This window comes from Lissotriton vulgaris, chromosome 9 (genome assembly GCF_964263255.1).
Source record: "Lissotriton vulgaris chromosome 9, aLisVul1.2, whole genome shotgun sequence".
Lineage (NCBI taxonomy): Eukaryota > Metazoa > Chordata > Amphibia > Caudata > Salamandridae > Lissotriton > Lissotriton vulgaris.
Window position 1 is genome coordinate 100,034,000 of NC_141697.1, and position 14,444 is coordinate 100,048,443.

Sequence of the window (14,444 nt, forward strand, 5' to 3'; positions counted from 1 at the left end):
TTGTCTGGTGCGTGGGCCTCCCCTAAATACTGAATTGAGCGGCGTTAGGGGAGTGTAGGGTAGTAGCCAATGAGCTACTGATCCTTGGGGCCACTACACTCCTTATATGACCACTTCCTGTGGGAAGTGGACACAACCCTGTCCCAGAATTCCTAAGTATGCCATCACAAAGACGGCTACTTCTGAAAAATCTTGTCCACCTTACAGTAGCCCACCGTAGGGGTAGTACCAACCTGGGGGATAAAAACATTCTTCAATATTTTCTTTGCTTAAAAAGCTCAATAAATGTTCAATGTAATTCTACAAAATAGTATAAGCATGTCCATTTTTTAGGATAAGATCCATTATGATCTTTTTTTTAATGTCGAACACCTGATCCCATCAAAAGTGATGCATAAAAGAGTGACCATCTTATGACTGTATGGTTTTATATATTAAGGCAAATCTGACCTTCATTTAATCCTAAAGGGTATAAAAATCTAACTTTGTGAGCGATAACACAAATTTCCACTTATCCTTATTTATTAATCCAACAACTCTGCCCACATTCAGTACCTTCTGCATGAGATCCGTGGTTTTCATACATGGGTGTCTCCTTGTTACAGACACGTCCACTGCGATTCCCATCTCACAAGTGAGATGTTACTTTATCCTGTGATAAATTTAATTCAAATGATGCATTCGCCTGCTTCAGGCTCTGATGGAACTTTCCTAAACCAAAACGTTAGTACACCCAATACCAGTAGTTGTTCCCTAAGGATTGGTTAACCAATGTCTGACTCGATAAAAGATCCTACAAAGAAGAACTTCTGTTACACTTAATTAACGTATTTTGTTAATGTATGTTTCCTTGATAGAGAATGACTTCCTTTACTCTTGCAGGCTGTCTGGCACTTCCCAAATTAAATCTGCAGTTTCTTACCCTCCATGATTACCTGTTGCGGAACTTCAACCTCTTCCGCCTGGAATCAACGTACGAGATTCGCCAGGACATAGAGGATGCGGTCAGCCGAATGAAACCTTGGTAAGTAAGAATTCCTTCAAGGATGCTCTAATGTAAACTAGCAAACACCACATTATAAGCAACACTGGTTGTATGTCAATACAACGCGGAAGTTACACCGCACTACCATTACAACGCCGGCTTTAAAACGCAAGTCGTTACAACGACTTGCGCTGTAGGGTGCTGGACTTGGGAATAGTAAGATTTACTATTCCAACACCAGCCTACGTACAGTAGGGAAGGTGTTGGAATAGTAAATCTACTATTCCTTAGACTAGAGCGCCCTCCAGCGCAAGTCGTGGTAATGACTTGCGTTGTATTGCCCGCGTTGTAATGGTAGCGCGGTGTAACAACGCGCCGTAATGGATGTTCCCCAGCAACACTACTGGGAAGAACTGGAAAAGAAGGTGTCTGGCATCAGCAGACGTATCACAGAGGCTGTCACAAATAATTGTGTAGTTTGAATGAATGAACAATATATGAATATAATTTAGCATAGAAGAGTTTTTTAAAAGTCCTCTTCTTGGTGCATTAGCATTGGTTTCAGGGCTGATGTACTTTGCTGAATCAATGATCCATTTTTTCTTTTTTTTTGATAATCAATTTTATTGAATTTTCAAAATAACCAAACAAACAGCACCATTCAGAAATATATTGTATAGAATCAGACCAAAATAAACACATTGATACGTTAAATGACATATAGGCAAATCAAGGACCAACACATCCAGAGGCAATCTGTAAGCCCGCCCAGCCCACAATGATCCATTTTTATGGTTCTAATTTCTCATAGCAGTGCAGTCCCAGACCAGTGCTGAGGTTTCATTGATGTGATATTGGGGCTGACAGGAGCAAGGAATAAAGGATACATAGTATTTAGGACATGGTAAAGGTAATGCTGGGCTTTTAGCGCTATTGTATTAAGAAACTGAAGGAAAGGCATTGATGACTAGTTCAGTGGAAATGGCTGATGGGGAAGGATGTGAGCTTTTGGTTAAACACGTATTATAGACATTGTTGGATGGTCAGATGTGAAGAGCTGCATACATCCCATAATTACCATTCCATCTAATAGTACACATCACCAAATTCCTCTCTCTAAAAGGTACACGTGCAAACTCATTAATTGCTTTTACATCGGAGTTGGCACCCCTGCCCAAATAAAACTTTCTCCACTTCGACTTTTTTTTTTACTTCCACATGGAACATCTTCTGGTGTGAGATCTGCATACCTATTGTCTGCTCTCTGTACTTGCCTTTTAAACAATGTTTTCTTTCAGTTACATACTCTCTCAATGTGGCGGTTTCACAAGTCTTCTACTTGACCCTAGTATACTAAAGGGGCAGAGTTCAATCATATTGGATATGTATTCCTAAATCCTGCCTAGTTAGTTGCTGTAGTTAAAATAAAGGATACTTTTCAGAGACGTCTATCAAAGATTTAAATTTTTGTTTTCTGTTCCTAGGCAGTCTGAGTATGGCGGTGTTGTATTTGGTGGCTGGGCTCGCATGGCACAGCCTATTGTTACCTTCACAATAGTGGAAGTGGCTAAACCCAACATTGGAGAGAACTGGCCCACAAGAGTGCGGGCGGATGTGACCATTAACCTGAATGTGAGAGACCACATCAAGAACGAGTGGGAAGGTATAGTACACGGAATCCTACAATTTATCCATCAATCTCCCAAAGTTGCATAGGCCTGCATGATTTTGCACTAGCCAAACATTGTGTGTCATTTTAGCAAGTTTACATTTGAGTACTTGTGCAATTCTACAACAAATATTGCATACCAATGAACTAAAATCTTATTTCCGGGGTGCAGATATTATTTTGTCAACCTCATTTATTGTGAGACAGTTAAGTTGGCCTTAATATTCTCAAAAACATCATTGAAAGTTAAAAAAAATTCAAACGATCAACATTTAATTTCAGAAAAATAGTTGAATGAAACTAAGCAAAGGACTAAGTGCTGGCATATCAGCTGTAGCCTTTGAAGACAAAAAGGTACACTTTGTTGTAAGAATTTCTCACTCAAGAACTGTACAGTAGAGAAAAACTCTACTTCCTGCCTCCACCCTAGAAGTCTCTTGTAAAAGAACCAAAGTTGTAGACAGACAGCTGCTGTGACAGCTCCTTTCTTTTCATTTTATTTTTTATAACCTTTATTTTTATTTTGAAAAAAGTTGACTGCAGTACATAATGGTGAAATAGCAATGGTCAGGTAGAGTACACAGGAGCAACATGTTCACTCAGGAATCATTATATCAAATTTCCGTCCAGGAAGGGGTGCTGCACTGCGCCATCTTTTCTGTACAGTACTGCGAATATGTACATTATCTTCCATGCGGGTCAGCCCCGTTCATTCTACAGGTTCGTTTCCAAAACAGGTCCCACAGGCAAAAGGTGAGGTTTGCTTTTACCTCCGTTGGCGGGGGGGCGTGGCCAGCGGGGAGAGCAGCCCAGGTGATGGTGATTGGGCGCGCAGGGGCTCCTGGACACTGGAGTCCCCTGCCTATGCTCGCAGCCCCGCTGGTTACTCGCCTGCCCCGCGCTCCTCCTGGTGATTTAGTTGCTGCCTCCTGGCAGGCGACGCGCTGCGGGACCCGCGAAGCGGGTCCGGCGAGTCGTGGAGGCGGGCGGAATCCACAAAGGGGTCAGCTGCAAAAGGGTCTGCTGCACTGAGGGTCCGCTGTGCTCCTCCGGCGTCCTGGCGCTACAGGTTCGTTTCCAAAACAGGTCCCACAGGCAAAAGGTGAGGTTTGCTTTTACCTCCGTTGGCGGGGGGGCGTGGCCAGCGGGGAGAGCAGCCCAGGTGATGGTGATTGGGCGCGCAGGGGCTCCTGGACACTGGAGTCCCCTGCCTATGCTCGCAGCCCCGCTGGTTACTCGCCTGCCCCGCGCTCCTCCTGGTGATTTAGTTGCTGCCTCCTGGCAGGCGACGCGCTGCGGGACCCGCGAAGCGGGTCCGGCGAGTCGTGGAGGCGGGCGGAATCCACAAAGGGGTCAGCTGCAAAAGGGTCTGCTGCACTGAGGGTCCGCTGTGCTCCTCCGGCGTCCTGGCGCTACAGGTTCGTTTCCAAAACAGGTCCCCGTTCATTCACTTTCATCCTCTTCCATACTCCCATCTGTGCTTTGAGCTTCTGAAGAGTCCGTGTTCACAATTAGCTTGGTAGCAGCATTACTGAGCTCCCTCCAAACACTCAGGTTGTCTACCAATTCATCCCTCCTGGTTAATTTAATATGCAACTATTTTTCCAAGCCTCATTGTGATCAGCTTTAACTGGATGTAGTGTCTAAGTGGAACCCAATGTAGCTCTCTAAGAGTGAGAGGAGTATTTTCATAGAGCATGAGCATGTCACAGTATCCATACATCCAAGATTGGACTAATGAGTCTAGGCCCTGAGAAGACAGGAATTGAAACAAGCATTTGCAATGCAATAGGTCTCGCATTAGGAAAGTTTGAGCTATTGCTATTGTAAATGACAAATTTTGTATTTATGTGTTGGTTTTGAAAATAGCTAAATTAATAGCTTTGTCATTTACAATGCCAATAGTTTTAACTTTCGCAAATGTGACACCTATAGCATTTGTAATACAATATGTGTTGTATTTACGAGACTTAGCTGTATTGATATTACAAATAACAATGGCTTTTATTTATTTTTAATAATTAATACTTAAATAAGTTATTGTAATTTATAATGGCAATAGCTTAAACTTTTGTAAATAACTTTTGTGAAGATTATGTTCAGTGTATTTTATTGTGACAAATCCAAGAACAGAAGTGAAATATTAACATCTTTTTGTGACATTTGTAATAAAGCTTGAAACATTGAGAGAACATATTTGAACCAGTTGTTGTTGAATGGTTGCACAGATTGATGCTGTGGTGGCATTCAGTGATGCTGTGGTCGCGCATAGTGAGGTTGTGGTGCTCCTGAGTGATGCTGTGGTGGTGCTGAGTGATGCAGTGGGGACGCAATAGATAGAGTGAGTGCGATAGATAGAGTGAGTGCGATAGAGTGAGTGCGATAGATAGATAGAGTGAGTGCGATAGATAGATAGAGTGAGTGCGATAGATAGAGGGAGGGCGATAGATAGATAGATAGACATAGATAGAGTGAGAGCGATAGATAAGAGTGCGATAGATAGACAGAGTAAGGGAGATAGATAGATAGACAGATAGATAGAGTGAGGGCGATAGAGGTGTAGAGAGAGAGGGGTGTAGAGAGAGGGGTGTGTAGAGAGAGAGAGGTGTAGAGATAGGGGTGTAGAGAGAGAGGGGGGGTGTAGAGCGAGAGAGAGGGTTGTAGAGAGAGGGGCATAGAGAGAGGGGGTGTAGAAAGAGAGTGGGTCGTAGAGAGAGAGAGAGGGGTGTAGAGAGCGAGAGGGGTGTAGAGAGCGAGAGGGGTGTAGAAAGAGAGGGGGTGTAGAAAGAGAGGGGTTGTAGAGAGAGAGGGGTGTGTAGAGAGAGAGGGGTGTTGAAGAACCGGGTTTTTAGAACACAGCGGCGCCAGGGGTACGCCCAAAGTCTTCGGGTTCACCTGTCTTAGAGTACAGAGACACGGGACTCTTCGTGGTGACGTCAAAGCAGTAACAGAAGTCCAAGAAATCATCACAATATGAGTTCTTAGGAGACTGCTCAATTTTACAAAGCAAGTCATCCCTTTTTATGACAAAAATCACATTCCAGACAAACACCTAATATTTACGAACTGTCAAATCACATGTATCCACACCAAAAGTATCGCATGACGGTAAAACCCACTTTTCAGTTGTCCAGCCCATGGTCAATTATCGGACAAACCCAACATTCTTCTTCAGACAGGCCAAACGAACCCATAATAAACAGTCCACGACCCATATCATAAATAGACCATAAAGAGAGAAACAGAAACAGGTAAAAGTAGGATAAGGCATATTTGTGTGTAGTAAAACTTTACGATGTCCTGCGCTCTGATCTTAAGTCTTGATCAGCTAACGGGCAAGAACTGGCTTAGCAAGGTTGGCTTCAGGCAACGAGGTCAGTTCACTTTGGGTCATGCAAAAGTCAGCACAAACCCCAGCTAAAGGGCACAGGTCTCAAAGACTCATTCGGCCGCAGTCATCGGCCTATGTGAGGGCAACCACAGAATGGCCGCCGTACACAAGATGAAAACTATGGTCCGGAACAGACTCTTCACATACACAGTGAATCCTTGTGGGTAACGTGGTGGAAACACTCGTACTTGCCAAACTCATTAGTTACGGTTCATTGTTACCAAAATCGTAACGGAACCATGACGTTTAAAACACGGGTTCAGAATTCACGGAACCTCAGAGTGTAGAGAGAGGGGTGTAGAGAGAGAGAGGGGTGTAGAGAGAGAGAGGGGTGTAGAGAGAGAGAGGGGTGTAGAGAGAGAGAGAGAGGGGTGTAGAGAGAGAGAGAGGGGTGTAGAGAGAGAGAGAGGGGTGTAGAGAGAGAGGGGTGTAGAGAGAGAGGGGTGTAGAGAGAGAGGGGTGTAGAGAAGGTTGTAGAGAGGGTTGTAGAGAGAGGGGTGTAGAGAGAGAGGGTTGTAGAGAGAGGGGTGTGTAGAGAGGGGTGTAGAGAGAGAGAGGGGTGTAGAAAGAGAGGGGTGTAGAGAGTAGTGTAGAGAGAGAGAGGGGTGTCTAGAGTGAGAGGGGTGGAGAGAGAGGGGTGGAGAGAGAGGGGTGGAGAGAGAAGGGTGGAGAGAGAGGGGTGGAGAGAGAGGGGTGGAGAGAGAGGGGTGGAGAGAGAGGGGTGGAGAGAGAGGGGTGGAGAGAGAGGGTGTAGAGAGAGAGGGGGGTGTAGAGAGAGAGGGGGGTGTAGAGAGAGGGGGTGTAAAGAGGGGGGTGTAGAGAGGGGGGTTGTAGAGAGAGGGGTTGTAGAGAGAGGGGTGTAGAGAGAGAGGGGTGTAGAAAGGAAGGGGTGTAGAGAGTAGTGTAGAGAGAGAGAGGGGTGTCTAGAGTGAGAGCGGTGTGGAGAGAGGGGTGTAGAGAGGGGATGTAGAGAGGGGGGTGTAGAGAGAGAGGTGTAGAGAGAGGGGTGTAGAGAGAGGGGAGTGTAGAGAGGGGAGTGTAGAGAGGGGGGTATAGAGAGGGGGTTGTAGAGAGGGGTGTATTATTATTATTAACGAATTTTGTACCGCGCACGGTTACCCAGGGGCATCCCAGCGCTTATAGAGACCTAGAGCGAGCTGCACATGCAGAGCAAAAGAGCTAAAGTTATACCGGGAATAAATAGGTTTTTAAATGTTTCCGGAACCTGAGAAGATTTGGTTCAGAACGTAGTGAGAGTGGGAGGGAGATCCAGGCCCGCGCTGTATGGATGGAAAAGCTCCTGCCGCCTGAACGAGCTCTCCTAACTCTCTTCGTCTGAAGGAGGTGTTTGTTGTCATAGCGTAGAGCTCTTGTAGGCTTGTAAGGCCGGATCATATCCTTCAGGATGGCTGGTCCTGTCCCCTGTATGCTCTTTTGGGCAATACAGAGGGCCTTAAAGGTGACTCTCTCTCGGATAGGGAGCCAGTGGAGTGCTTTTAAAGCGGGCCTGGCTGACTGCCTGGCCGGAACGTTCAGCAGCAACCTTGCTGCCGCATTCTGCACTTGTTGCAGGATCTTGAACGTTGACTCCGGCGCTCCGAGAAAGAGCGCATTACTGTAGTCCAGGCGCGAGATGATTAGACCTTGGACTAACAGCTTCCGAGAGAGTTCTGGTAACAGGGGGAGAACCTTACGGGCCGACCGGAGCATTCCATAACACACGCCAGCGGTCTTCTTGGCGTGTGTCCTAAAGGACAAATCCAGCTCCAGCCAGACCCCCAGGCTCTTGATCTCCTTCTTTGGGTCAGGCGGGGTGCCCATGCAGTTGGGCCAGCTGCTCGGCGAGAGGGCGAAACTTGACTGGCCCAAGATCATGAGCTCTGTTTTTGAGCCATTCAGTTTGAGCGATGACCTGGACATCCAATCAAACACCTCTCCCAAGCATGAGTGGAGCATCTCAGGCTGTTTCTCCAGCTGTGTCAGACCCACCACTAGCTGGGTGTCATCCGCATAGCTTATGGTCTTGAAGCCAAACGGAGACACCACACCCTCCAGGGTGTAGAGAGAGAGGGGGTGTAGCGAGGGGTTTGTGGATAGGGGGTGTAGAGAGGGGGGTGTAGACATGAGGGGTGTAGACAGAGGGTGTAGAGAGAGAGGGGTGTAGAGAGAGAGAGAGGGGTATAGAGAGAGGGGTGTAGTCGAGAGAGGGGTGTCGAGAGAGGGGTGTAGAGAGAGTTTGTTTATCCTACTCTCAGCTCCTGTTCCTTCTGTTATCGAATTACAACAAACCATTACTCAGTGAAATGATTTATTTATCAGACTGACCGTTTGCATGAAGTGTTTTAATGACTCTAAATTTCCGGTGTATGATATACGATTTCACACAATTGTTCTGCGTTACGCAATTCTACATTGTGCTAATAAGTACTCAATTCGTAAAAAAATATAGTCACATCTCGAATCTGCTACCATTAGATTAATAAAAGAAAAAAAATGATATTTTTGTTGAACGATTACAATATTTTTTGCTTAGACAACTCAGCGTTTGAAAAAGAGCATTGAATGTTGAATTAAAAAGTGCGTCAGCTGGCTACTTAAGTACCTGTTAGTTGCTTGATATGCCCCAGTTTCAATATTTCAGAGTCTTTTCGTGGCTGTGTGCATCTTAGACTTAAAACGTCTTTGCCCACACTGATTGAACTTCACAGCAAAACGCGCCATTAATAGTACACTCCCGAACACGGGTCGTTTCTCAATACATTCACGACCCTTAGGGCAACCCATGTCATCGGGGAAGTAAGTCCCTCTTTCCATTTCACATTATTTACTTCATCTTGCAGTCACTTAGATTGTTCACTATTTACAGATGTCTTGTTTCTGTAGATTTTTCATGCTACGCATGACTCTTCCACGGAGCATACACTGAACGGAACCTCTAGATGTCTAGATGATGTCAGGTCATGAGTGGGTGCTCATCAAAGGCCCCCATTAAGCAAGGCGTGTTTCATGAAGGGATGCAGATTGCATGCTCATGCAATTATTGGCCTCTCAGAGAGATGTTCGATTGTGTGACACAGCGCGAGTCTGTTGCACGTGTTGTTAGTCTTTGTGTGTGTGCAAGGGCATAGTGAAGGGGTGACACAGGTAAGAGTCTGAAAAAGGTCCGAGTGACCAGACCGTGATGAAGAAAAGGGAGCTGATGTGTAAAATATGCAGTGGCGCATTTCAGCAAAATATGGATGCAACAGAAAGAGAATGCATGGAAAGAAGAAAGAACTGGAGTCAATGTTTAACTCCTAATCTGCCTCCGACTTCCACAGAACTGTAAAATTCAGTGCAACTGGAACATCTTCTATTCTTGTTATTCACAACGTTGTGACTGGTGCTACTCATTCTATGATACTGACAGTAAGCATTGGTCAAGTCAATAGATCTGGCTTGTGTTAGGTGCATGTCATTGTTGTGCGATATATCTGATGCAATTAAAGAAAACTCCGGTACTAAATCATGATCACTGGGCGCTCTGTCTCAAGAACAGGATTTTGGCTCAGATTTTTAAAGCTTTTTGGAAAGTAATTCTCGCTATGCTTTTTTTTAGCCATGCCCCCTTTGGACACCCAGCCCCCACCTTTTTGATCCCTCTTAAAGCACTGAGAACGGGGGGAGGGCAGAGATGACTTAAAATTCTAAAAATACGTCTGTGGAAGAAGCCTTTACTTGTACATTTCTGGCTGGGCTCTATGTTGAGCAGGGTGCATGCAGCTGGGGGGCAGCACGGGCAGTGATTGCACACTGGCATCACCATGTCTCTGCGAGGCATTATATTACGGTAACTTTAGAAAAAACAAGGAGCACCCACGCCAGTCAGTTAGTTGTTTTTAGTTAATTATGGGGCAATTACTCTTCATTTCCAAGTTTTCTTCTAAAAGGAATCGGGTCTAAATGTGGAACTTTCGTACATGACTTATGCTGGCAGCATAAGTTAAAACCTACCGGGCCTATTTTTGTTGCAAAAGATAGGTGTTCAACAACATGCCTCCTGGACGAAAGGTAATTAAATAAAAATGTAACGTGAACGCTGTGTGTGTCAAAAAGAAACAAGCATTTGCAATGCAATAGGTCTCGCATTAGGAAATTTTAAGCTTTTGGTATTGTAAATGACAATGTTTTTATTTATGTGTTGGTTTTGAAAATAGCTAAATTAATAGCTTTGTTATTTACAATGCCAATAGTTTTAACTTTCGCAAATGTGACACCTATAGCATTTGTAATGCGATATGTGTTGTATTTACGTGACTTAGATGTATTGATATTACAAATAACAATGGCTTTTCATTTTTTTAATAATTAATACTTAAATAAAAGTTTTGGTAATTTATAATGGCAATAGTTTAAACTTTTGTAAATAACTTTTGTGACCCTCCGTGTAATCTCAGGAAGCCGTGGGGATACTCTGCTGCTTTGTCCCTTACCTGCCCTTACCTGCAACTTCTCGCCGCTCCCGCTCCGCGGGAGCCGCTTCGTGGGAGGACTGCCCACCAACGCTGTCTGCTGCCTGTTTGCCCGTGTTTGTTGACCATCCGTGGGGCAGAGAGGCTGCAGGGGAGTAGCGCGACAGGGACTCACTCTCCCAGGAGTCCCTGCGCGACCAAGCAACATCCGGTCAGCGCCCCCTGCGTGCCCCGCCCACAACAGCCCTCTCATCTACATTAACAGGCGAGGGCCCGTCTTGCAGGACGCAAGCGGGACGCCGGGCGAAGCCCGGGCAAAGGGCGGGCCGTCCGGGGCCAGCAGGGGCCGGGACGGGCCACCCCCCTAAGAACTACACAGGTAAAACATAGACCACTCTTGACATAGTAACTGAGTAATTTGCTGCCATTCATTCATGTCTACTTATACACCTATGTCTACCCGCTCCGGTAGATGTACGAGGCGAGGGGGAAATTCCACAAAAGGCACTATGGACCAGTTCATAACCCGTGCTGTTTCTGTCGTGGAGAAGGGAATTATCTTAGCTGAGCGAAGACTATCGCGGGAATATCTCGCACACAAGCGCTCCTCTCTGGGAGCACTGGTACGGGCAACATCTCCTACTAACACTAACCCAGTAGAACCTTTACTTATTACAACACCAGGCAATACGCAGACCTGTATCGCAAAATCAGGGGAAGGTAATGGAAATCTTGACATTCTCCCTGACCCGGAGATAGCAAACAGGAGCCCAAGTAGTGCTGTTGTAGTACCGACTCACCCAGTTACACCAGCAGCACATTCACCTACCCTGCCCATGATAACGATCCATGAAGCACCGACACAACAAGATTTACTGGCCTCTCCGGTAAAAGCAAGTTGAGCAGCATTAAAAAGGAAAAGATTAGTCACCCCGCGCAAGGGCTACAGATCAAAGGCCTTCAAAGGAATACGAAGAAACCATACGAATGGGGGTGTCCTTTGCAAATCTACAGGGCTTGAGACCAAGAAAGTAGGTGCAGGAGTAAGTGACCGACAAGAGGTGGACCCTGCAAATGTCTCAACCAGTCCCCAACCTGATATTGCACAGGATAATTGCCCAAAGGACCCATCTGTAGACAAACCCTTGATGGAACAGATCCAACATTTAATGTCAACCTTGATTTTACCTGTGATCGAAAGATTGAAAGGGCTCTCGGATCGTTTGGACAAATTTGAACAAGCTTCACTCGACAACTTTTTTGCATTAAAATCGTTAGTTAAATTACACTCAAAAATCGGAGCTGATATACCAAGGGGAGAATCAAGCCCGACAACTCCTAAACCATCCGAACAAACCCGACCACCAAGAAAAGAGAAGACGATGGCCCAGAAAAAGGATAATGCTGTACAGGGGGGATTGCATTTAGCCTCTCCTGGGGCTTCGTTAAATAACGTAGGAATACAAACTGCTGTCCCTCCAAAACCAGCGCCACGTAAAGGAAAACAGGATGTACCAACAACCAAGACAGTGTCTATTACCACTGAAACGTTAGGGCCACTGAGAACTGAAGAAGGGATAGGAACCTCCATTTGCACTGCAAATTGTGCTACTAACGCTAAAGATCCAGTACCGGATTGGAATCTAGGCAAATCAGTGCCAAAACAAGCTCCAAATGCTGACCTTCCACCCGGATGCCAACCGTATGTGGTAGTTCTCACAGGGGTCCCTCCATTGAAACCGATAGGAGGGAGTCCTATGATGAACTCAAAAACAAGACCTTATACTGGTTAAGAGAAAATAGACCTCTCCCATATACTTTTAACTGCCAGGTTATACACGTTCGAAGAGTCAATTGGTTGGGCACCAGACCAAAGGACATAAGGGGGGACTGCATCTTGGAGAACTTTAAAGACCCTTCGGTAGCCCACCTTTTGTATGGACAAAACCAACGGAGAGGACACTCAGGAATTGGAACTTGTGACCTTAGCTACTTTTATCCAAAGCAATCAATATCAAGGAATAGAGGTCCACCCTGTGTGGGTACGATGAGTAGTAGGTACTCGTTGTTTGATCCCCCAACACCAGGGGGTGGAATGCCATTACAGAACATGGGTGTGGATACAAACTGGTCATGGTGGGGCCGTTGACAAGAAGGAGAGTTCGAAGTCGGGGAAAATCCCTTTCCCCTGCTTAGTGAAGCTCCACTGGGCAGATGTGTAAGATTGTGTACAATGTCTCCTGAAACAAAATCATCCAAAAACCAACGGGTTGGTTTACCGTCTGCTAGTACTGCTGGAGAACGCTTAAAGAGGGCACCCGTAGATGTTCTTACTGTCCTGGATAAAAATGTGTCATTACCAGCATGCACGGAAGCCCAAGAGCTAGTGTCTAGTAATGGGCTCTTGGTTGGACCAAAGAGGGGGGAAACACCAAATGTACATATGATCACGAATGACTCCACTAGTAGCTCAGCACAATGCAAAACGATGCGAGAGATAAAAAATTTGTCATGGAACATTGCAGGGGTAACAAGAAACCTTTGTGATAGGGTTTGGAGTTCTTTCATGGAAGAGCATGACATCATACTCTTACAAGAAACTTGGGAAATTAATATGATTCATAGACTTGGGTACAAAGCTTTTCATTGTGGGGCAATCGCGTCTACAAGAGGTAGACCGTCTGGGGGTTTAATAATTTGGATCAGAATAACCCTGAATGTTGTTGTCTTACCTCTTTACCTCTGTTCCAATGATCTGCTTGGGATAAAAGTGACTATGAAGGAAATGGGGGACATATACATTATACATATCTACAACAGGCCCAATCCTCACAACAAGGAATCCATGGTTGTAGAACAGTTAAGTTCGTATCTGGGTACATTAGAACTAAATCCCCAAGTTATTATAGGCGGGGATCTCAACTGTCAATTCGAACCTGTATTGGGGCTTGAAAACCTACTCTAGATAGTGTGAAACCAGTCAAAAGTTCAGTGGCAGCCATACAGATTTTTGAACTAACTGTGGCTAATGATCTAAGGGCCTGTAATGGTCGTCTTGATTCCGACAAACCTGCAAATTATACATACAGCAAGGGGATTTCTAAATCACTCATTGATTTTATGCTGGTTACTACTAACCTGTGGCACTTATTGTTGGATTTCAGAGTTGTGAATAGGCCTGAAAGCGACCACTTCCCTCTACAACTGGGGTTACTTTCTAATTCATTTTTGACATCGCTTGTGGAAACAGAGTCTATAAGGGAGGTGGGAGAGGTCGAGGTCTCCAATAACAGAAGAGCCATAAAGTGGCCACACATTCTAGCAAAAAAAGACATACTTGCTGGTATTTACAATAGCTTTGCAGACACGATCCCTTTATATAATAATTTGTGCCTGGGTTCCCAGGAAGTTCTTAACATGCACTACCACTTGGTAGAATTATTAATCCCCCTCCTGAGCAAAACATGTAGTAACGATAAAAGTAATATAAGCAGGCAACTCGAACTAGAAACACCATGGTACAACAAACAGTGTCGCCTAGCGAAAAGTAACTTAATCAAAGCTGTTAAGTCCAAGGATCAGAGGATGGTAAGAGAGTGTAGACAAGAATACAAAACCCTTCTCTCCTGGGCAAAAAAGGAATGGGACAATTCGGTCTGGGAAGATCTCCTAAACGCAGCTAGAAAGCATGACCAAAGTACTTTCTGGAGTCTGATATCAAAAAATAACAAAACAGGTCGCTCCAACAGGGACTTTTACCTTGATGAGAAAATATGGTATGACCATTTCCTTAAGTTGTATGATTCGGTAGATGTGTGCCTAGGCCCAAACGATCTTGGAATTGATTTGTCCTCGTGTACTAGTTTACCCCAATTCAGTGAAGAGGAGACCCTGCGTGCAATAAATGCAATTAAGGCGGGTAAGGCACCAGGCCCTGATAAACTGCCT

General features: G+C 45.2%; 1 protein-coding gene across 1 annotated transcript in view; it reads left to right on the plus strand.

Annotated features, from left to right (window-relative positions):
• The window catches only part of AQR (aquarius intron-binding spliceosomal factor), a 451,150-nt gene that overhangs the window by 181,262 nt on the left and 255,444 nt on the right, over positions 1-14,444 (plus strand). Inside the window, exons 16-17 of the mRNA XM_086937130.1 lie at positions 883-1,024; positions 2,470-2,648. Of these exons, the coding sequence (XP_086793256.1) occupies positions 883-1,024; positions 2,470-2,648 (321 nt within the window). The remainder of the gene's footprint in view (positions 1-882; positions 1,025-2,469; positions 2,649-14,444) is intronic.